This window comes from Bos indicus x Bos taurus, chromosome 10 (genome assembly GCF_003369695.1).
Source record: "Bos indicus x Bos taurus breed Angus x Brahman F1 hybrid chromosome 10, Bos_hybrid_MaternalHap_v2.0, whole genome shotgun sequence".
NCBI classification, from domain to species: Eukaryota; Metazoa; Chordata; class Mammalia; order Artiodactyla; family Bovidae; genus Bos; species Bos indicus x Bos taurus.
In genome coordinates this window covers 2,134,422-2,159,203 of record NC_040085.1, presented here as the reverse complement: position 1 = coordinate 2,159,203, position 24,782 = coordinate 2,134,422, and the positions used below count along the sequence as shown (strand labels likewise).

General features: G+C 45.5%; 1 protein-coding gene across 4 annotated transcripts in view; it reads right to left on the bottom strand.

Moving 5' to 3' along the window:
• The window catches only part of PDE8B (phosphodiesterase 8B), a 260,561-nt gene that overhangs the window by 205,932 nt on the left and 29,847 nt on the right, over positions 1-24,782 (bottom strand). For 2 of the 4 annotated variants that reach the window (XM_027552920.1, XM_027552921.1), the window contains exon 1: positions 17,289-17,655. The exons of the other annotated variants lie outside the window; for them this stretch is intronic. In XM_027552920.1, the coding sequence (XP_027408721.1) occupies positions 17,289-17,627 (339 nt within the window). In that variant the 5' untranslated portion in view covers positions 17,628-17,655. Of the gene's footprint in view, positions 1-17,288; positions 17,656-24,782 lie in introns of those variants that run through there. 4 annotated transcript variants of the gene reach the window in all.

Below are 24,782 nucleotides of genomic sequence, written 5' to 3'. Positions count from 1 at the left end.
CCCCTAATGAACGAATGGATCTAGGCATCAATCATGAAGCAAAAAAACAGAGAAAACCAGACATTACATGCCTCCTGATGGACCTACACAGCACTATAAAGAAGTCTGAATAAGTAAGCCCGAAAGCCAACCAAATAATATACCCCTGAATCTAACAACACAGAAGGAATATAGGGCCAGAAGAACATGGTACATGATACCACAAGGCTGTAATCAACAAAAGCCGGCCTGTGGGAAACTCTGCCAGACAAATGACCCCATTTCTTTAACAAGGAAATTTTAAGGGGGAAAAAAGAAAAAGGAGGTACCTATAGATTAAAAGATACTTAAGAAACATCAACCAACTACAGCCGGTGGTTCTTATTTCAAACATGATTCAAACAACATTTTTTAAAACTAAGACATTTATTAGCTAATTAGGGAAACTTGAGCACTGTCCTGATATTTGATGATATCAAGCAATTATTTTCATTTTTCTACAAGCTAATAGTATTTTGGTTGTTTTTTAAGCAGTCTTTATTTCTTAGACTTGGGAGCTTCCCAGTGGCTCAAGGGTAAAGAATCTGTCTGCAATGCAGGAGATGGGGGTTCAATCCCTGGGTCAGGAAGATCCCCTGGAGAGGGAAATGGCAACCCGTTATAGCATTCTTACTGGGAAAATTCCATGGACAAAGCAGCCTGGCAGCCTACAGTGCATAGGGGTACAGAGTTGGACACGACTAAGCCACTGAGCACGATCTCTTAGAGTTAGTTATGTTTAAAATAATATGATGTTTTAGATTTGCTTTAAAATAATCCCAGAGTAGGGGGGAGAGTGGGTGGTATATGTAAAAGAATAGCCTTAATTTTATAACTGTCGAAGCTGGGCAATGTTTGCATAAAGTTTCACTGCATTACTCTATTTTTGTATACATTTGAACTTTTCCATAATAAAAAATTTAAATGACAAGCCTTCAAAAATCAGTCTGTGGACTTCCCCGATGGCACAGTGGATAAGAATCCACCTGCCAATGCAGGGGACACAGGTTCGATCCCTGGTTTGGGAAGATTCCACATGCCTCAAAGCAACTCCCGTGCTCTAGAGCTCGTAAGGCACAACTAATGAGCCTGTGAGCCATGACTACTGAAGCCGGTGCCCCTAGAGCCTATGCTCTGCAACAAGAGGAACCACTGCAATGACAAGCCCGGCCACTGCAACTAGAGTAGCCCCGCTCTCCGCAGCTAGAGAAAACCCACACACGGCAACAAAAGACCCAGCACAGTCAAAACAAAATAACAAGTTTGCATCTTGTTAACATGTATTGATAGTTATGTTCAAAGCTAATAATGTGTGTGTATGTGAGTGTGTGTGTGTGTAAAATCACTTTCAAACAACTCTGTGAGGCAGTTACTTTTACAATCCTCCTTAGATAGAGGGAGAAACAGAAGATGAAAGAAGTTAAGCCATGGAACAGTGTGAGCGGTGCACATGAGATTAAGACCTAGGTCTCCCTGACCGGAAATCCCATGTACAGTGGGAAAAACAAAAACTCCCCTACAGATGTTACGTAGAGGGAGACGGGTGCAGAGGATTGTTAACAAGGCACTGGAAGGCAGAGAAGAGCCAAAAAGAACACGGAGATACACTGGGGAAAGAGAAACTGAAAGGGCAGCATCTGGAGACCAGAAACTGCTCCCACGCCGGGCGGCACCCACCGCCACACATGGCTCATCGGTGGCGCCGGCACCAGCTTCGAAAGCCGCACCAGCGCCGCTGAGCAGGAGCCGCTGCTGCTGTCCCCTCCTTTCTCCCACATCCCATTGTTTCCTACCAGTACCTCCTCCTTGCAGAATGCAAGTGCAGACCAGCTGGCAAAGGAGTCTGGAAGATGTAGTCTGCAGGCTGCTAGCCCCACGTAATAAAACGGAGAATACGGAAAAGCAGGAATGGAGCTGAGAACCAAAGACCATGAGCACAACCACACTGCTGTGATTTCTTGATTTAGGACTCAGGTGTGGGTAAATTAGGTGAAGGGGATTAAAAGGTACAGACTTCCGGTTTAAAAAACAATGTCAAGGGGATGTAATGTACCGCACAGGGAGTGTAGTCAATAATACTGTAATACCTTTGTATGGTGACAGATGATTACGAGACTTGCGGTGATCAATTCATAATGTACACAAATATTGAATCATTATGTGGTACATTTAAAACTAATACAATATTATATGTCAATTAAACTTCAATTGTGAAAAAAGAAAACAGAAAAGGAAGCTCTCTTATGTGAAGTTTTACCTCCTTCCTCAATTCTTCCACTGGAACAGCTGCCACAATGTCTGAGGCTGCCTATGACTAGGGGTGCCTATGCAGACCCCTCCAGGTTGTCAGCGAACCTCACCGACAAAGGACGTTTTTTCGAAGAAGGACATAACTTAGTCAACTTAGCTGGAACTATTTTCTTCAAGAAAAATGCCTCACCACCTCGCATTAGCTCCCTCCAACCAAGAATGGACAATTTGTGCATCCAAATATTAAGAACTGCAACTAATTAACACACATCAAGTATATGTGTTAAAATAAGCTACAAGGACATATTGTACAACACAGGGAATACAGCCAATATTTTGTAATAACTGTAAGTGGAGTATAACCTTTAAAAATATGACTCACTATATTGTACACCTGCAACTTATATGCAGGGCTTCCCTTGTGGCTCAGCTGGCAAAGAATCCATCTGCAGTGCAGGAGAACTGGGTTCCATCCCTGGGTTGGGAAGATCCCCTGGAGAAGGGAAAGGCTACCCACTCCAATATTCTGGCCTGGAGAATTCCATGGACTGTACAGTCCATGGGTCCTAAAGAGTCGGACACGGCTGAGTGACTTTCACTGCTCACTAACTTATATGGTATTGTACATCGACTATACTTCGATTTTAAAAAGGTATCATGTTACTAAGCAAACAGGAACAAGTGAAACATCTTTGTTACTTCAGGAGAACGGGAGGAAATCAACTCATTATTCTAAAAACTGGAGATAAGAGACAAGACTGACGCAGTTAACCTGCCTTTCCCATACAAACTGTATCCCAGGGAAACCAACTAACTGATGAGGGGAAGTTTTTCTTCTTAGAGATGTTGCAGCTAATGAGTGAAGGAAATGATGGAACAAGAATTTCAGCATTTGACACCCCCACTGCAGAATGCATGTAAGCAATGATCATTAAGCCTACTTACAGTGGTTTAGTCACTAAGTCATGTCTGACTCTCTGCGACCCCATGGAGCCCATCAGGTTCCTCTGCCATGTAATTCTCCAGGTAAGAATACTGGAGCGGGTTGCCATTTCCTTCTCCAGGGGATCTTTCTGATCCAGGGATTGAACCCAGGTCTCCTGCACTGCAGGCAGATTCTTTATCACTGAACCACCAGGGAAGACAAAGACTTCGCATCAATGCAAAAAGAACCACAGCAAAAGCAAACCCCAAAAAGCAAGCAAACCTCTCCCACATTGTGTATTTCCTGCTGTAAGAACACAATATCACTGAAAGTATATTCTCACCCCACTTCCAACTCCCCCAAATTGAACATAATCAATCAAACCTCTAAATCTAACTGCATTCTAGCAACCACAGAAGGCAGGGAAACATGTCACTTTTTGCCAGGAATGCAAAAAGGTAAAGTGCAGACTGGGGAATAGATACAGGACAAACCCAAGGTCCTAAACAAAGTAACTGCAAGAGGAGAAAGAGAGGAGGAGGATGCGGAACCTATACATTAAGGGAGACTTAAGAGCCAGGCTTCAGCAATATGTGAACCGTGAACTTCCAGATGTTCAAGCTGGTTTTAGAAAAGGCAGAGGAACCAGACATCAAATTGCCAACATCTGCTGGATCATCAAAAAAGCAAGAGAGTTCCAGAAAAACATCTATTTCTGCATTATTGACTATGCCAAAGCCTTTGACTGTGTGGATCACAAAAAACTGTGGAAAATTTTGAAAGAGATGGGAATACCAGACCACCTGACCTGCTTCTTGAGAAACCTATATGCAGGTCAGGAAGCAACAGTTCGAACTGGACATGGAACAACAGACTGGTTCCAAATAGGACAAGGAGTACGTCAAGGCTGTATATTGTCACCCTGCTTATTTAACTTCTATGCAGAGTACATCATGAGAAACACTGGGCTGGAAGAAGCACAAGCTGGAATCAAGATTGCTGGAAGAAATATCAATAACCTATGCAGATGACACCACCCTTATGGCAGAAAGTGAAGAAGAACTAAAAAACCTCTTGATGAAAGTGAAAGAGGAGAGTGAAAAAGTTGGCTTAAAGTTCAACATTCAGAAAACTAAGATCATGGCATCTGGTCCCATCACTTCATGGGAAATAGATAGGGAAACAGTGGAAACAGTGTCAGACTTTATTTTGGGGGGCTCCAAAATCACTGCAGATGGTGATTGCAGCCATGAAATTAAAAGATGCCTACTCCTTGGAAGGAAAGTTATGACCAACCTAGATAGCATATTAAAAAGCAGAGACATTACTTTGCCAACAAAGGTCTGTCTAGTCAAGGCTATGGTTTTTCCTGTGGTCACGTATGGATGTGAGAGTTGGACTGTGAAGAAAGCTGAGTGCCGAAGAATTGATGCTTTTGAACTGTGGTGTTGGAGGAGACTCTGGAGAGTCCCTTGGACTGCAAGGAGATCCAACCAGTCCATCCTAAAGGAGATCAGTCCTGGGATTTCTTTGGAAGGAATGATGCTAAAGCTGAAACTCCATTACTTTGGCCACCTCATGCGAAGAGTTGACTCATTGGAAAAGACTCTGATGCTGGGAGGGATTGGGGGCAAGAGGAAAAGGGGACGACAGAGGATGAGATGGCTGGATGGCATCACTGACTCGATGGATGTAAGTCTCAGTGAACTCCAGGAGTTAGCGATGGACAGGGAGGCCTGGCGTGCTGCGATTCATGGGGTCACAAAGAGTCGGACACAACTGAGCAACTGAACTGAACTGAACTAAGAGACATACCAACCAATTGCAATGAGTAGACATTGTATGGAAACCAAAACAAACCGTAAAATACAAGAAGACAATTAGAAAATGTGATTGATACTAAGTAGCTGCTGTTGACTGAGTGTTTGTGCCCCTCCCTAATACATATGTTGAAATCCTAACTCCCATGTGACATTAGGAGGTAGGAGCACTGGGAAGGGCTTAGATTATAAGCATAGATCCCTCACAAATGGGATTAGTGTCCCTATAAAAGTGACCCCAGGGAACTCCTTCACTCCACCCTCCATGTGAGGACACGATGAAATGACTGTCTATGAACCAGGAAGCAGTTCCTCACCAGACACAGAATCTGCAGGCCCCTGACCTTGGACTTCCGACCTCTGGAACCCTGAACTGTGAGGGCAAGTCCATAAGCCACCCAGTCTAGGGTATTTTTGTTATAGCAGCTGGAACTAAGAGTAGTTATTAAACCTTTTGGTATATATATAAGGTTTTACGATTTTTTGAAACAAAGAATTCTTGGATTTTAAAGATACAGACTGAAATATTTGTATAAAGTAGAAAATAAGTGCTTAAGAGAAATGAGACACTTGCGTGCCTCTGGAGGTGAAACAGCACAGTGAAGAGAGCAGTGGCAGTAGCTCTGGGTCCGTAGCAGTGGGTCCTGGCCAAGCCCCCGGAGAGTCCTGCACCCCAGCTCTCTCCCTCCCAACGCGGGGCGAAACACCGCCTGAGCCCCTCACCTCCTCAGAACCCCATAGGTCACTTAGGAAACGATTCCCCAAGGGGAGCTCACAGGCTCTTCCTCAGCTGCTTCACCACCTTCTCATTAAACCCACTTCTCCCGAAGGACACGCATACAAATGAAACGCTAGTTCTAATTCAACTGTATGTTTCTTTCACGACACTGTAAATATATTCCAGCCACACAATGGGCCAATTCCTTTTTTGGGGCTAACCTAGAAACCTAAATGCCACATATAACATTGTTTCTATATGAAAACCCTTTCCTAAAAGTATGTTTGTCATATAATCTGCATATAAGAGGGTCACCGTTTACATCGTTGTTTTTGTTTAGTCCCTCAGTCGCGGCCAACTCTTTGCAACCCTGTGGACGGTAGCCCCCTGGGATCCTCTGTCCATGGGATTCTCCAGGCAAGAATACTGGAGTGGACTGCCATCCTCCAGGGGATCTTCCAGATCCAGGGATCAAATCTGTGTCTCCTGCATTGCAGGCGAATTCTTTACCACTGAGCCATCTGGGAAACCCCCCTTTTACATTAATTCAAAGCATTTCCTGATTCTTTTTTCAGTTTCAATGTTCTCATCTTTGACACACAAAACTGATTTTAGTCATGTGCTCTTCTTTCTCCCTTCTTGAAAATCTCCACCAACAACCGGCAGGAGAGAATTTGCTTGCCTCATTCCTCCCAGCCAGGTCTCTGGGAGGTGAGGGGTGAGGAGCACACTCCTCCCAAAAGGGTGAAGAGGAAATCTCCAAGATCAGAGACAGAAAGTCCTGATGCCTCACTCCCCTAGCGGGCCTGACCTCTGCAGGCAGAGGTGCTGGGCTCTCACCCAGGTGGCAGCTCACCTGGGTTCCACGTGTGGCTGACAGCATGGGCAGAGAGGCTGACCACAGGAACACAACAGATCCCCTGCTCTGTTCTCCATCTGGCCATCACCGTCTTGGCTATCCCTCTCTCTAGAGAACTCTGGAAAGGAAATGTTGTAGCCAGAGTCTGTATCAGACTGTGGGGAAAAAAGAAACTTCTAGCTCCGGCTCAGTTCACAACACTACAGATGCTACTGAAACAACACCCAAGGGAACGCCTTTTGCTTTGTTCACAGTCACCCAGCTTCTAGACTTTCCATCAGTTTCTTAAGCTGAAAATGGAAATGCCTCAGATGACCCAAAGACCACTTGTAGGTGAGATCTAAGCTGTTAGGTCACCATGTGGGTACTTCAGTCACTTCAGTCATGTCTGACTCTGTGCGACCCTATGGGCTATAGCCCTCCAGGCTCCTCTGTCCGTGGGATTCTCCAGGCAAGAATTCTGGAGTGGGTTGCCATTTCCTCCTCCAGAGGACCTTCCTAATCCAGGGATCAAACCAGCATCTCTTATGTCTCCTGCACTGGCAGGTGGCTTCTTTACCACCAGCGCCACATTGCTTGGGTCCTTACCAGCCTTCATAAACCGGTACCTTCCTCTCCATTTGGTGAGTGCCCTTGACGCTTCCTCAGCAGGAACTCTGAGGAGGACAAAAGCCCCATCTACCCTGAAGTCATCACCTTTCAGGTTCAGATCTTTAATGTTATTTGTGGTTCTGACGTCAGAAAATGGCACTTTTTTTTATCCATGTTAACCTGCGTGATATGTTACTAAAAAGTCTTCCTATAAAAGTTTCCAAAATTGGGGGTCTTCCCTCCTTTTTATGACTCACACAGGCAACTGAATCCCTGTAGCTAACCATTATACCTTCCCCTCTAGGAGGCAACAGTGCATCACAGTTCCAACAATATAGTACATCTGACAGCTACATCATACAGAAATGTTGCAACACAAAAACCAACAGAGCTTTTGCCAACTGGCTTTAAGCTCAATTATAGACCAAAACTTCAGGTGATACCAAACAAGAATTTCATATGAAACCACCTCAACATAACACCACAGCCCTTCAAAGGCAGAAGGGTTATGCAGGTCCAACAGTCAAGGAACCCAAATGCCAGCTTGGGCCTTTCACTGTCAAGATTCTACTCTGTCATCTCGTTTGGAAATCCAATCGACAGAGACCACACCCAGCGGTTTCCAAAGCTTCAGGGTAACACATTGCTCAGGACTCAGTCTTGTCTGACTCTTTGGCACCCCATGGACTGCAGCCCACCAGGCTCTTCTGTCGATGGGATTCTCCAGGCAAGAATACTGGCATGGGTTGCCATGCCCTCCTCCAGGGGGTCTTCCCCAGCCAGAGATCAAACCCATGTCTCCTGTGTCTCCTGCATTGGCAGGTGGGTTCTTTACCACTGAGCCACCTAGGAAGTCTCAGGGTAACACGTCTATATGTAAGTCCAGTTAGTCACCTACATTGGTCAAATCAATCGATTTGAAAGTGGGATACATTTTCCAATAGAAAATGTATTTCAACAATATCTAAATCTAAATCAACAAAATTTTATCTTAATTACCAAAACAGAAATCAGAGCAACCATGAGGTTATTAGCAGCTAGTATTTGTACAATATTTACAAAGTGCCAAGTAACATGGGTAATATGTTCTGCCAAAGCGTCTCCAATTTTGTATGCATTTTACATTCTCCACTCATTTCAAAGCAATGCTCTAGTTTGAGCTAATACAGGGAGTGACAGTGGGTCTGTAACAGGAAAAACCTCATCCACTAGGCCCTCTGATTGCTCTTCCCTGCACTCCAGTGTTCTTGCCTGGAGAATCCCAGGGACGGGGGAGCCTGGTGGGCTGCCGTCTATGGGGTCGCACAGAGTTGGACACAACTGAAGTGACTTGGCAGCAGCAGCAGCAGCCTCACCACCATGCCACTCTGTTCTAAACTGCAGTTCCAGCACTAGCCATGCTTGGGCCTTCCAGCCTGTGTGAGAGGCAACGAAGCAGTGGTTAAGAACTTCGGAGTTGGATTCGGACATCTCCTATTTAAATTTCAGCCCTCATCTAGAAGGATGCCTTGTGACTCTTGCAGCCCTGTCTTCCTCCTTTGTAAAATAAGAAGGGTAATTTGTAGCTCATAGTGCTTTTATATAGATGGGTAAAACAATGTATCGATATATAAAGTGCTCTGCAAATAGCAAGATTTAATAGCTCATGTTACCAGATCTATTCTACACACCTTGTTGTAAAATGTACAAACCACACAAGGAAACTGGAATCACCTTGGAAACAAGACCCAACCGTGACATGCTTTCTTCCAGTGATGGATGATCCAAGAGCAAAGTCATCTCCTGATGCTTATGAAATCAGTCACAGGCCCCTAAATGATTCTGCCTGAGGAGGCACAGAGGAGGAGCTGAAAAAGTTGATGGCAAAGAATGAAGCAGCAAAATCCTGAGTAAAAACTGGCTTTTATCTGCCAGTGGGAGAAGAGAGAAACCAGGGGGAAAGGAGCAGCAACCAAATCTAAACTAACCTATATTGCAACTTACTAAAAAGTGGTGTTTTCCATTAAAACATAATAGCTACCCAGACTTTCACTGTAAGATATTGGTAACACCTATGTTTTTACACTTTTAATTTTTGCTTTATATTGGAGTATAGCTGATTTACACTAGTGTGTTAGTTTCAGGTGTACAGCAGTGATTCAGTTATATATATATGTGTGTGTGTGTGTGTGTGTATCCATCATATTTCAGATTCATTTTCCATATAGGTTATTAAAGAATATTGAGTATAGTTCCCTGTGCTATACAGTAGGTCCTTGTGGATTATCTATATACATATAGTAGGGTAACACTTATTCTTTAAAAAAATTTTTTTTTTATTTTATATGGGGTATAGCCAATTAACAATGAGAGTTTCAGGTGGACAGTGAAGGGACTAAGCCACACACAGACATGTATCCACTCCCCCCAAACTCCCCTCCCATCCAGGCTGCCATCTAACAACACTGAGCAGAGTGCCATGTGGTAACACCTGAAATATTTTTGCATGTTTTAAATATGCATATTCTTGAGTGAAAATATAAGCTTAAAAACACATTATAAACTCACTTATTAATGTTTTGAGACTGTGGAAAGAAGGTATAGAGAGCAATAAACCGAGTAAAAATAGAGTAAATTTGGCTAAGCTTGGTTTTTACTTAGGGAACTTCTTGCTTAGACTGCATTCACCCCACCCCCAACCTCTGAGATCATGGGGAGAGGGGTCAGTGGGCAAGGAACAGAGGAAATGACAGAAACATGCCTGTTATGGGTGGAACTTCTGAATGCTCCCCCCCCCAATTCCTATGTTGCAGCCCTAACCCTGATGATATTTGGAGGTAATTGGGTTTAGATGACATCATGAGGGTGGGATCCCCATGACAGGATTAGCATCCTTCTAAGAGGAAGGAGAGAGACCACAGTTTGCTTGCTCTCAGCCATGTGACACAAGGAGATTCGGAAGCCAGGCAAAGCGCTCTCACAAAGCACCTTGACCTTGGCCTTCCCAGCCTCCAGAATGGGAAGAAAGAAATGTCTGCTGTTTATTTCACTGATGCGGACCCAGGTACGATCCCTGGTTGGGGAACTAAGCTCCCCCAAGCCACAAAGTGCTGTCAAAATAAATAAAACAGAAATGTCTGTTCTTTAAGCCACTCTGTGTATGGCATTTTGTTAGAGCAGCCCCCACCCCACCCCTGAGCTAAGAGAATGTCTAAGCAGAGTCAGGGTGGAGAGTGGACTGAAGATGAAGAGATGTTTTCAGCAGTATCTTAGAAGTCTGCACACAAGATCAGTGGATATACTTTAATATCATTAATCATCCAACAAGAGAAATACACAATACACTAAGTGACCATTTAAAAATGCCATTATTTTAAACAATTATCAAAATTACCCATCTCGATTTGAACTTCCCAGGATATCTCCAATGGCATTGGACATCTTTTAGAACTGGTTATAGAAGGCCTTCTGGGATACGGTCAGGATATATTCTCCCTTGTTCTGGAAAACCTCGATCAATGGACTTCCTTGCCCTCTGGTTTCCAAATGTGTTTGGACAAAGATGGTACCAAGCTGGAGATCAATGAAAGGGAGGACGACAGGGGTATTTACAGGTATTTATTCCTGGAGGTCCCCCAGCCCAGCCACAGGCCTCCAGTCACTGCATTCTTCTCCAAGGCCACAGCTTTCGGGGGCTGCCCTACCCTATAGGGTTGGTTTCTCAGGTCCCCATAACCACCCCCTTCTGCACTTCTTCTCAGTGGTAACAGTGCACTCTTTTTCTAGTCTTAGGATGCTTCTTCATCATTTGCTAATTTCCTTTCATTTTGCCAACACACCTGAATAGTCCCTTCATTACATTATTTCCTTACACTTTTGTGGACACACAACCTGTTTCCTGTCCAGACACCATCTGCTCAGGTCTGAGGAAGGGCTGGTTGGTTGGTCTTGCCTCACTTAGGTGCAGGGTTTTCTTGCAGCCTTTGACTGCTCACCAGCATCTCCCTTTTTCCCCCAACCAGAAGACTCAACCCAGTTCAACAGCCTGTTCGCTTTCTGAGCCCCTGGATTTTAGACTTTACTTGCCCCCTCGGCTCTGAAGAAGCTGCTCCTCCCCCAACCCTGCTGGTTTCCCAGACCCTAAACTCTCTCTTCCCTGGTGCTACAGGACTCTTCCCACCTCCCTCCCATTCTGATTCCTAGCCTTCACCCATCATAACCTGGTCCCGCAGGAGCTGCCCGGCTCTCACCAGCACATCCTGCTCTGCGGCAGCCCACGTCCTGCCTCGTGTCCACCAGGGTGGGATTCAGCAGAAAAGCATCACCTCTGAAAAGGAGCAGTTTGCTCTCTTACTTTCTGATTTAAGGACAGATTTACCAAAGTCCAAAGGGAGCATTACCTGACAGGTCTTTTTTTTTTTCAGGGATATATCTCCTTTTTCCTTATTAGATCTACTTAGCTAATTTTAGTTTATCAGGTAAGTTATTTCAATATTACATAAAACTTCATGGAAAAGATGTTACAGAAGAACCCATGGATGGTCCTCATTGTCTTCACCATCACTGGCCTCAGCGGCAGCATTAATGGTAGGACTCCACCCTTAAAAGCATTCTACAAAGTGCTTTCAAGTTTACTCTTTTTAAGTCACAAAGTCTTTACAAGTAGACAGATCATATATTGTTTTTATTTTGAAGATATGAAAACTGAAGTATAGAAAAGGCATTAAACTTTTTCATGATGAATTAACCAAGGAAATAGGGCTTCCCAGGGGACTCAGTGGTAAAAGAATCCTCCTGCCGACCCAAAAGATGCTGGTTCGATCCCTGGCTCAGGAAGATCCCCTGGAGGAGGAAAGGACAACCCACTCCCGTATTCTTGCCTGGAGAATTCCATGGACAGAGAAGTCTGGCCAGCTATAATCCACGGAGTTGCAAAGAGCTGGACATGATTGAGTGGGCGCGCATGCGCACGCACACACACACACGCACACACACACACATGACTAAGGAAACATAGCTAGCAAATATTCTGAATAAATACTGCTTGAAATAAAGGCTGTTTTTGCTTTGTATTAGAAGTATTAATATTGCACCTCTATTGAAAAGAAGGCGTGCTCTTTGATCTATGCAGCCATCCAGTTTTAACAGGAGAAATGATGCCATTGTAAAAAGAGCAAGGACTAGTTTATATCTGATAGATCTTAAAAATGAGTGTAACTACTGAAGGAAGCAGTGAAAACCAGGGAAATTTTCTCAATGACTATAGTTCATGTGTTGGAACAAAGGGAGGGGGCACTAAATTGTGATGAAATGAGCTACGGCAGAAAATAAACTAGGGAATTCCTAAACCTAAACACACACAGCACAGTGAAAAGGACTCCAAGAGCCGACGTCAGCCCATTTTAAGTTACTCCTTTGCCTTACAATTTCCCATCGTGCAGGATGCAGCCCCAGCAGAGCAGAGGCATGTGAATCACCGAGACGACAAAGCAAGACACCAGGACCTGCACACCCCAGTGGATCCTAGGGGAGTCTGCACCTCAGGAAACCAGAATGGGCTACACATGGTCCAGCCCTCTCACCACCTACAGACTTCCCAGCCGCATCTGGAGGCTCAGAGCCTGGCTTCACGGGTAGAGATGACAGACGGCCCATATCACGAAAGTAAACTAAGACGAAGGTGGGGCAGCTTCCCTGTTGGCTCACTGGTAAAGAATCTGCCTGCGATGCAGGAGATGGGGGTTCGATCCCTAGATCTAGAAAATCCCCTGGAGAAGGAAATGGCAACCCACTCCAGTATTCTTGCCTGGAAAATTCCATGGATAGAGGAGTCTGGTGGGCTACAGTCCATGGACTCGCAAGAGTCAGACACAACTTATCGACTCAACCACCACCGAGATGAAGGCAGGGCAGTGACTAGTACTCCGAATACACACAGTCTGGAACCATACACTGTACTTGAGGTGGCCACACCTAATTCAATTTCTGACCCACAGACAATTTAATTCATTTAAAAACAGTAGTTCCCAAATTGTGGTCCCTAGATCAGTAAAACTAGTATCTCCTAGAAGCTTGTTAGAAATCCAAACTCTTGGGCCCCACCCAGGATCTTCTAAATCAGAAACTCTGGGAGTGGAACCCAACAGTCAGTAGTTCAACAAGCCTTCCAGGTGATTCTGATGTACTCTAAAGCTTGAGACTACTGACTTAACAAAAGTCTTCCCCCCCCCCCCCCAAAATAGCTCTATCCTTCCATTTAAAGGCGAGGTGAGAGTTGGACTGTGAAGAAAGCTGAGGGCCGAAGAATTGATGCTTTTGAACTGTGGTGTTGGAGAAGACTCTTGAGAGTCCCTGGGACTGCAGGGAGATCCAACCAGTCCATTCTAAAGGAGATCAGTCCTGGGTGTTCTTTGGAGGGAATGATGCTAAAGCCGAAACTCCAGTACTTTGGCCACCTCATGCAAAGAGTTGACTCATTGGAAAAGACTCTGATGCTGGGAGGGATTGGGGGTAGGAGGAGAAGGGGACAACAGAGGATGAGATGGCTGGATGGCATCACCAACTCAATGGAAGTGAGTTTGAGTGAACTCTGGGAGTTGGTGATGGACAGGGAGGCCTGGTGTGCTGCAATTCATGGGGTCGCAAAGAGTCAGACACGACTGAGCGACTGAACTGAACTGAAATAAAATCTCACTCATTATTTACCATAAGGTCAGAAAATTATCTATTTTCCCTTTATAGATAGTCAACTTGGGATTATCCTCACTGATTTGGAAAGCCATGGAACACAGATAATACAAAAGTAATGAATCACTGGCTTAGGCACACCCTTTTGCAATAGACTGACCATCCTCATTAGGTTTTGCTTACCAGGCTTCATGGATATTCCCTGAATCCACAGTACAGCAGAACCTGATACAAATACCGCCTGAATGAATGACTGAGCACAATGAATGGGGGACGACGCGGGAATTGGCAAGGCTGCCTACTAGAACAAAATCACTTGGATACTAAGAACCTCCTGTGTCTGATCCACAAAATAGTTTGCCTCACAAGAGATGACTGCAAGTTGACTGAACTGTCAGTCAAGACTCTCTTCTACAACTGGCTGCCTAATGCTGGATCCTCCCCAGGCACAACAGCTGGGATGAGGAAAAGAAAACTTGTAAGAATCCCCAGATCTTCCCAGGGAGAGGTTCCACCATCTCCTCTGAGGATTTCTGAACAAGAATTGCAAAACTGGCACAGTCTCAGCAGTGAGCATTCTGCAGGATTCTCCTGTTGGAGCATGATTTTTAAAAAGGCAAACAAGAGGGAGACAAATTGCTAGGAAGCTGCATTTTTTACAGCAATTGGAAGACAAATCTAACTTCTTACCAGAATTGGAAACCCACATGATATCACTGTAGTGCACATGAATTATTAATGCTCATCATTTTTTGTAAATTAGGTATTCAGGAAGGTTCCTGTCGACATCATGTTTGACATCATAATGCTTCATCATTCTAAAAGCCTAATGAGATGAATTCTTGCTAGAAAAGAGAGAGATCAAGCATGCATTTCTGCACTCTGGAGAATACCAGAGACCAAGGAGATAATGAAGGTATGGTTTATAATTGATGTACAAAGAGCAAATTAAAAAAAAAAAAACAAAACCTGTTACAACCCTACCACCACTGTAAACAAGACCAAATGGCACTTTACCTTTCCACCTGAGCATTTTGGAAAAGGGAGGGGTGAGTGCGGTGGGGGGCAGGGGGCATGACTAGTAATTATCTCAAACTCCTAAGGTGGAAGAATTCTTCTAAAAAGAAAGTTATGTCTTTATAAAATTACCTCATCTACAAAAGAACATGTAACAGGTAAAAATTGAAAAAGATACCATAACACCAAGTCACACATCCTAAAAGGATAGTATTATATATTTTAAACCAATTCTGTAACAGTAATTCTATGTGATACATATAAATAATCATTCTGTTCTCACATGTAATATCAAATCTGTAGTTTCTGAGTTCTACACATGCAAATTAGTGTTGACTAAACTGAACCAGCAGTTTTGTCCAACATCTGCAGCAATGGGTTGGAATGAAATAAGCTCTTGTTTGGAAATCTGGTTGACAAAGCAAAGTAAGTTAAATTCCTATCCAGGTCAAGTCTTTTAACACTTCAGCCAAGTAGCAATGATATATATACAAGTTCATACTAACTGCTAATAATTGGGACTCATTTCCCCTCCAGTTTTTATTTCATTTGGTCTCTAAGTAGCCTCTTGAGAGAAGTACTAAAACATAGAGAATGAGTTCATTCATTATTCTTTCTTCTACTGAACAAACATGGAGTAACTGAAGTTGCCAGGTACTAAATTGGGATTCTTGCTACTCTGAAAGGCGAAAAATCCTCTTAAGCAAACCAAAAAGAGTATCTAGAGTTCATCAGTTGTCATCATTCTGAACTACTGCTTCATGTCAAAAGATTTCCTTTTCAACAAGAAGGCAAAAGGACAGTCATTATTGGCAACATTCCAATTTAATTACTTCACTAAATAAAACATTTTCATCCCCTGAAATTACTTCTAATGATAACTTTATGTGAACCAGTGTGGGGAAAAAAAAAAAAAACCTTAGTGTTCAGCATGCTCCTTTATAACAAATGTTCAATTAGTAGGTAGCACTGTCATGGATCCAGGTCTCTAGTTCTTGGATATTCTATCAGTAAACAGTTAACATTCAAAAGCTAGAAAACGTCTACCTGGTATATAGTAGGTGTTCAATAAATAGTGTTTGTATTATAATGATGATTATATTATAATACTCTATTACATGATTATTACCAGAGAAACTCTCTAACTTGTAAACAAACATCAGTTAAGCTTTATGTTACAAAATCAGATGCTATTAAAGCAAGCTCATGAAAAGAAGCGTTTGCTCTTCCATGTCATGGAAGTCAGCACACATCATCTTCTCTTCACCCATCCACTGAGAGCTGACTTTATCCAATGAAGACTAGGAGCCTCCTCACACTAGGCCAATCGTTGAATAACTTTTCAAGTAGTAAAGATATAATGGTGCCTTTAATCAGTGACACAATTCCTGGTAATCTACTGACCATGTAAAAGCTGTTGATTCTCTTACATTAACAGTCAGAGAGACACATTCCCTCCCTCTGTACTGTAGGATATGCCACCATCCTTCTGTTTGCTATAAGGATAAAAGGCCCAGTGGCCAGATTTACACAAAGGAAAACCTCTTGGATTTAATAGTATTTTGAGAACACACAGGAGGGCACTGGTTAAAAAAAAAAAAAATCATTTTTCTTCTGGCACTAAGAAATATGTAGTGACTGCTTTAATCACTTAATGTTTTCCAGTGGCTCAAAATTTCGCTCTCCTGAAAGATAAGATGAATGTGCAGAATGAATCTTCATCTTCAGGCAGCTGCACTGCATTGGAAAATCAGTTGCCCTCACGGCAGCGCAGCCGACCCTCCAAACTCCCTGCCAGGTTCTTTCAATTATGTTCCAGACACGCAGCCAACCCAAAGAAGTCGTAAACAACAGGTTCCACTCGGGTCCTCCTCCTCCATTCCCTTCCTCCATCCCTCCAGAGAACAGAAACCCTCTCATCCATTCACAAATCCCCACACTCGGCCCCTGTGGCTGAGACTCCATGCAACCTGGCCGGTGTCTCCAGGTAAAAATCTGAACACGAGGGCACTGTAGTACCGTGGCACCGAGTCTGCGCCATTCACCTCCCAGCCACGCAAATCCAGCCCAGAGCTCGGATTTCATTCAGTGGAACTCGTCTCCGAACGCTCCAAACGATGCCCACCCCTCCTCCAGAGCTGACCCAGTCCAGCCTTCTCCTTCTCGGTGAGAACCAGGCCAGCCCACCTGCTTCCCTTCTCCATCCCCACCCCCCCCCCAAAACCGGCTCTCAGGACTCCTCCAAGGGTCTTTAACGCGCCCATTTCCGGGGCCCTCATCACCCACCTCCCGAATGAAAAGTAAACTCCTCCTTTGTGACCATCTCCCCAAACCAACCAGGCCACTAAACTCAGCCGGAGACCCCTGCCCGCGGGACGCGGCGGGCGGCCCCCCCGGCAGCGCGCGCGGGCGCCCGGCGTTTACCTTGACGCTGGTGTAGCTGGTCTGGGTCTCGGCCTCCGCGCTGCTGCAGCAGTGGCGCCTCCGGCCCCTGCAGGTGGTCGCCGCGGGGCCCGCGGAGCCCGCGCTGCTGCCGCTGCCCAGCTCCCCGCGGGCCCTGCGGGCGCGGGCGGCGCCTGGGGACCCGGACGCGCGGCTCTGGGGGATGGCGTCGGCGGCGTCGGTCTGGACGAAGAGGCCGTGCAGGGGGCCCGCGGGACCCTGCGACACGCCGGTGGTCTGGCGGGGCGAGTTGGACTCGTCCGAGTCCCGGCAGTAGATCACGCCGCTCTGCGAGACGTGGATGCTGGGGGCGCAGCCCATCCCTCGGCCGGGCTCCCCCGCGCGCCCGCCCGCGCCCCCGGCCGCCCGGCCCCGGCGCCGCGGCGGCCACCTGCAGTGAGGGGGCGGGCGCCTCGGCGGCGGCGGCGGCGCCCCGACCGTGCGCCCCCCGGCCGGTCTGGCCGCCGCTCCGTCGGGCTCACCGCGGGGCACCCCGCCGAGCCTGCCGGGGCTGCGCGCGTCACCCCAACTTTCCCTTCTGGGCCATTTTCCTCCTCGAGCGGGCGAGCGCGCACACACAGCGCCCCGCGTGCACCGGCGGCCGCCACCCTCTCCGCCGCGGCGCCCCAAACGCGCTCCCCACGCCTCCGCCCGCCCCTCCGCCCTCGGCTCCGCTCGACCCGCGCCGCCGCCCAGCTCGACAACGCCGGGCTTCCGCGGCCCCGGGGCCCCAGCACCGCCCGCACCTCTTTCCCGACTTTCACTCCGCGTACCTCCCTCCCTCCGTCCCTCCCTCCTTCCCTCCCGCCCGCCTTTCTCCGCGGCTCCCCCGCTTCGCAGTCGCCGCCGATGGGGCGCTGCTGCGCCCCTCGGCCCCGCCCGCCGCTGCCCGCACTCTCGCTGGCAGGACACAGCGCGCTCGCTGCCCGGCTCGGCACCCCGCACGCCCCGCCTCCCCCCGGGCCCCAGGGTGCGGCGGCGGTCACCACGCCCCGGCGCCCTCCCCTTCCTCCGCGGTCCAGAGGCCTCGTTCCTCCTGTGCCCGTCCCGGGGGCTGCACCCCCAGTGCCCTAGCCTCTCTTCCCCTCGCGGCACAAACCCCGGGCCGGCCCCAAAGGGTAGTGTAGCCTGGGGAGCAACCCCAATAATACCCCTGGCCTTTCAGGAACACATTGTAACATCTCTGAGCCAAACATCATGACGCCCCGTAGGGACCCTCCAGCCTGTGCCCACTCATCTAACTTGCTCGCCTCCCAGTCAACTCAGATCATTAAGGAGAGGCTTCATACCTCTGTAGTCCCTCGCTTCCCCATGTACACTGCAGGCTGAGTTGGATGGCGACCCAGTCTTCAAAAGGGTAGAGTAGACAGATGATGTCCACCCATCATCCGAGGTCACGCCAAGGAACCAGAGACCAGGTGAGGACCAAGCCCTTGAATGCACAAATTCCTCTAAGACCCAAAGAAAGAACTGAAAATGCTGTTCGCGTGGTACTGGGCTTTCTCCTCCAAAGTTTTCACCTCTTCCTTGGGTGTCACTACATCTTCACAGTGGCTTCTCCTCCATCCAGTCCCCACCCCACCCCCACCCCGATTGTCCACTGCTCTGCCTCACACCAGGCTGGGCAGTCAAAACTGCCTCCCCTCAGTCCCCTTGGAGAGGCGTGCACAATTTCCTTGGAGCGGTGCAAGAATACTTTCAGACGAAGGCTGCTTATCCTCCCGGATGTGCAGTCTGGGTTGGAGCTACCAAGCACCACTGCCCATTTATTCGCTTATTCTGTGAGTAATTCCAGTCTGCTGCCACAGCATCACAGAAGAGAAATGGATGGTCCAAGAAAGTGTATAAGGTCAAATGCAAAAGCAAGAACATAGAGTCCTAATGCAAAGCACAAAGAAGAATCCAGCTTGAAATAATTTCTTTGGTTCTTCCCTCTCTTCCTCTCCCCATCACATCAAATTTGGGGATGACTGGGTCAAGACTTCAAATGACAGCTTCTAACCTTCACAGAGAAGCAAGGTGTCACCCCACATCTCAAATTCAGATATACAGAGGAGAAAGAACTAACCTAGGAGAAGGCAATGGCACCCCACTCCAGTACTCTTGCCTGGAAAATCCCATGAATGGAGGAGCCTGGAGGCTGCAGTTCATGGGGTCGCTGAGGGTCGGACACGCCTGAGCGACTTCACTTTCACTTTTCACTTTCATGCATTGGAGAAGGAAATGGTAACCCACTCCAGTGTTCTTGCCTGGAGAATCCCAGGGACGGGGGAGCCTGGTAGGCTGCCATCTATGGGATCGCACAGAGTCGGACACAACTGAAGCGACTTAGCAGCAGCAGCAACCTAGTCTAACTAACCTAATCTAAGTCTTTTGTTTCTCTTCTCAGCTTTCTCTTCCCAACTTTCAGTCTCTAAAAAATTTTTGATGACATGAAAAAAAGTCTGTGCTACATTTTTGAATGGACAGGCAAATTGCTCATAAAACTCCTGTGCAGGTTGGGCTCCTCCCAAAGCAGATTCTGAAATGATATTTTGCAGGCGCAAGGCTGATGAGCGCATACTCTTGGAATCAACATCTGGAAGGAAAGGAGGGAGAAAAGGAAGCAGGGAAGGGAGATGGAAGTTGAGCAGAGGGAGAAACTGAGTTAGGATACAGCCTCACTCAAAGCCACAGGCACCCCTGCAGGGAAAATTCTGAAGCTGGATGATGCTTCAGCATTGTCCTGAACTGGGTCTAGGAGGATACACCTTTATACCCTCACATAGGTCAGCAGTTACTTGTAGGCCACGTGGGTGGTCCTGGGCCAGGTGACTCTCTTCAGCTGAGGCAATTCCCTTGTAAGACTGACAGCTGAGCAGAGGGCTCCCTGCTGCCAGCACTCCCCCGGCTTGAGGAGTAAGTCCTTTCCTGGCACCACCGCTTCCACCACACTGCCCTTCCATGCTTCCTGTCCCTATCCATGACTATAAGAGTGCCACATTAAATGGTCACCACTGAGATGCAGGGACAGTCATTCATTTGATCAGGTCTAAGCCTGATGGCTGCCAACTGTTCTACTTCCAAGGGACCATTCAGAATCTGGGAAAACATCATCAGAGTTAAGTTACAAAAGCGCTAGTCTCCATACCAGTCCTGACGCAATGTTAAGTCAGGAGATAACCACTCCTAAAGCTTCTTTTTGATTCTCTTACATACATCCATTTCAGTCATCATCCTTCATGGAGCTACTAATCAAGGTCAACCTTTTTGGACACTTTGAGCCATGCTAATTCTCATGCCCTGTGTCTACTTTTTCAGTTTTCTGTAGGAATGTGGTTACTATGATGAAACCTCCCAGAGAAGAGAAATGGGCCAGCCACTCACTGAGGCTTTGAGAGGAAGAAGGCTATGATAAAACAGAAGTTACAACCAATCTTCTGGTGGAGAACATTAGGAGCTGAGTCATGAAGGGACAAGTCACCCAGAAGAAAATTTAGGCGGAAAGAAAAAAAGAAGAAGAAGAAGGAAAAAATAGAAGAAAAAAAGAAAAAGATGAAGTTTTGAGAGAGTAAATAAGCTCAAGGTGGCTACTGAACAGACTGGGCTGCTTCAGTACCTTAACTGACCATTTCATAAGGGGACCCATGCCTTTCCCTAAATGCAAGTCTCCTGCAGGGACAGAAGAGAGAACGGGGGAGTGCACGAGGTATAAATTCCTCCTTCCATTCCCAGAACAGCCAATAGTTTTAGACACAATCTTCCTCAGACCCAGCTTCCGCTGCCAATTCTGGCTTAGTGAAAGGAAAAAAATAAAGTATCCCGATAATCTCCACCAAGTGTTCTCAGTGGGAATGTGTAACCTTCCCCCATCGCTGGCACAAATCTGGTCACTGAAACATGCAGAAATGTGCGAGTGGAGGAATGGTTTAACTGAAATCGTGCCCCAGCTAAGCTCTGAGGCCCGAGTTCTTGCTCCTGTAAGTGATTTCTGGACCAATTCCCATGTCACAATTTCAACACATTCCAGGATCACAGCAAAGTCTACAAGTTCAGACACTGCAGATAAAATTTAGGCTCAAGTTACAGAATAAGGCCAGAAAAACCAACATTATTTTAAAAATTGAATTAAGTTAAAAAATTTAGCTACAGCCAATGTCCAAGAAAGAAATCAAAAAGCAAACCAAATCAGAAATTTCTTCAAAAACTCAGAAATGTCCAAGGTCAGCTTGTATGTTTTATACTCGTACCAAATAGAGCTGGTTTCAGAATTATGACCCAGAAGCACTGCAAGACTCTGAACAATTAAGGTCCCTTCCCAGTCGAGATTGGTATAACTCTTCTAGAATTCCTCTAAAGGAGAAAAGAATATGACTGATACATTTGGAGTGACTCTTCATAAAGGTTAAAACAATAGGAGTTTTGGATTAATTTTTAGATAATCAAATATTTCATCAACCAATCAACCTTGCAGAGCTCGGAATTCAAACTATATTCTTAATGGTGGAGCTTATTGGCAATCTAACCACCTGATAAGTGAAATGATACAGTTTATTAGGTAGCCGGGCACAGTGGAAGGTTCCTTGATCTCAGAGAGAGAAGGGCAAACGTGGAAGCTGGGCTGCCTCTTACAGCTGTGTAACCTCAGGCAAGTCACTTAACCTCGGGGCCTCCCTTTCCTGCATCATCTCCAACATCTCTAAATCACCAACCTTTGGGAATGCAATGAAATTTCTGCTTTCTTTTATTAAATTGTTTTTAATTTAGAATAGTGGAATTTTTGAGCTGAAAGTGGTCTTCAACCTCCCTGCACATCAGAATCACCCTGAGGAATCTGTCAGAAACACAACAGCTTCCGGATCCCACCCCAGAGACCTGGAGTCAGGGGTCAAGGGCAAGTCCCACACTTGCCCTTTCAAAGAAGGTGGGTCCAGGGTAGCCTTTCCACAGCCTTCTTTGGGGACTACAGTAAGAACTGAAGTCCTGGAACTGCCCTGGTGGTCCAGTGGTTAAGAATCCACCTGGCCCAGAAAGATCCCAGCCCGTGCGCCACAACTACTAAGCCCTCGCTCTAGAGCTGGTTCTCTGCAACAAGACAAGCGATTGCAATGAGCAGCCCCCACCTACCACAACTGGAGAAAGCCAGCGTGTGGCAATGAAGACTCAACGCAGCCAAAATAATTAGAAAAAAAAAACAAACTGAAGTCCTTCTAAGAGCCTGCAGTATCCTCCTGCTGTGGCCCCTGCCCTGCCTTTCTGTGCCTGCTCAGTCTCTGCTCCAGCCACAATGACCGCCTTGCTGTTTTCCCAAGAGAACTAACAGTATCAGCCAGGAGCCCTTCCTGCTATGCTCTTCATCAAAAAGAACAGGGCTAACTTCCTCACTTTCCTTAAATCTCTGCTCAAATGCTGTCTTCTCAATAACTCATTTAAAATCACAACCTGCACCCCTCCATGTCCCCCCATCACTCCTGATTCTACTCCGCCTGGTTTATTTTTCTTCTTTTCATAGCATTTATCACTTTTCAACTAATTATGTAGTTAGCACATTTATTATTATATTTATTGTCTATCTTCTCCCACTAGACTGGAGGCTCTACTAGAGAGAGCAGAGATTTTTTGGCTTCTTATTCATTGATGGATGGAATGCCTAGTGCCCGGCACAGGGCCTGTTGAAATATCTGTTGAATGAATGATTTTTTTCTCAGTTCTCCCTTTTCTGTTTTTCTCTTCTCTTAACTGATATAACCTCAAAATAGAAGGGGGTTGGGTTTTTTCTTGAGTAGAGGGTTATGGTCTATGCCTTTTATTTTTAAAGTCAGTGAATGGTTTGACCTCATAATCCTCCTTTTGGCATTATATATACATCAGAAGAGTCAGAAGAATAAAATAATTTATTCACAATGTTTGTAGCTACACTGTTTATGATAATAAAAATTGAGATGATCTGAATATCAAACACTTAAGGAATAGCTCAGCAAACTATCCTAACAGTCAGAATACCACTATTTATACATGTATGGGTTAAATATTTATATATAGTATATGTAGATGATCACAACTATGGAAAATGCATGTCTATTTGTTGAGGTTCATAAGTGAATGTAAAGTGATACAGATAAGAAGCTGGAGCATGGCAGATTTCTTTTTTTTAAAAACTATTTCACTGAATAAAAAACTAATGTAAACGAATGAATGTAATGTTTCTCAATTCTCTCCCCAAAAATATTTTAGCTAAGTATATTTTCCTTTATGGACTTCCAGTGATTTTTTTTTCTTTCAGACAGTAGGCAGAAGATGGAAAATATTAAAGAAGGAAAAGAATCAGACATAGATGGAGACAAATTAATTTCTTTTTTTTTAAACAAATTTCTTTCTAATTTACAAAGGAACTACTTACAAAGCAGATGCACAGAGACACAAAGGCACAGAGCTGACCAGAAAGTGAGAATCAGAAAGACATGAGAACTATTCTCATGGTGAAATATTCCTACCAAGTGGCTTTACAGCTCTTTTAAGGGAGTAAAAATAAGTTTTAAGTTGTATGTTCAACTGTGAGTATATCACTTCTTGGCCCTTTCACCACACACCAAATGAAATTTGGGAGAGTTGGCCCACAGGATAGTTTTCCCAAGCTGGTTGTAGAATATGCAAAAAGAAATGCGGGAAGAGATTCAGCCACCATTTGACTTTTTTAGGTTAACATCATCCAGCATGGAAACCACTGAGCACTGGGCTCTGAATCCCTGTTATCAAAGGTGATCCGATCCTCCTATTAACAAGAACACCACAGGGAGGAGCTGGATCAGGCCTGGAAAGGGGCCTCCAGAATCTTCTTTCTACTCATTTTCAGAGTTCTCCTGGATTCAAATAGTTAAGACTATGAAAGATGAAACATTCATTTCCAGAAATCTGGTAAATACGTCTCACAGGAGTAAAATCAGGCATAAAAGGATATACAAATGAAACACAAGGTACAGTCCTACTCAAAGGGGCTTCTAGAACAATCAGGGAGATGGGACTTACACACAGGAAGTGACAGAGCATAATACATGAGTTGACATTCAAAGCATAAGAGCAAAAATGAGTGGTACTGGCGATTCTCTTCAGTGATTATGACAACTAGGGAAGGCTTGCTAGAGAAGGAGACGTGTCAGTTGGACCTCAACCAGAAGGACTTTTCAAGCAAGGGGAATAGCATGAGCAAAGAAAGACACAGGGGCAGAATTCACGTGGCTGGATCTAGAAGACAGTGAGTAGATGAGACAACTTAGTGTCTCCTAACATGGGGCTGCTACAATTGGAAGGGGAAGAAAGAAGACAGAAAATGGAAAACCCTGAAAATTCTCCTATTTGTAGTGGAAGTCAACGTGGGTCCTACCACCTTTAAGGCAACTCCCCATGTGAAAGTCTAGATTTAGAAAACAAATTCATTGTCCTGGAAAATAAGTGTTTGCCAAATGATAAAATATTGGCTTTCTAAAAAAAAAAAAAAAA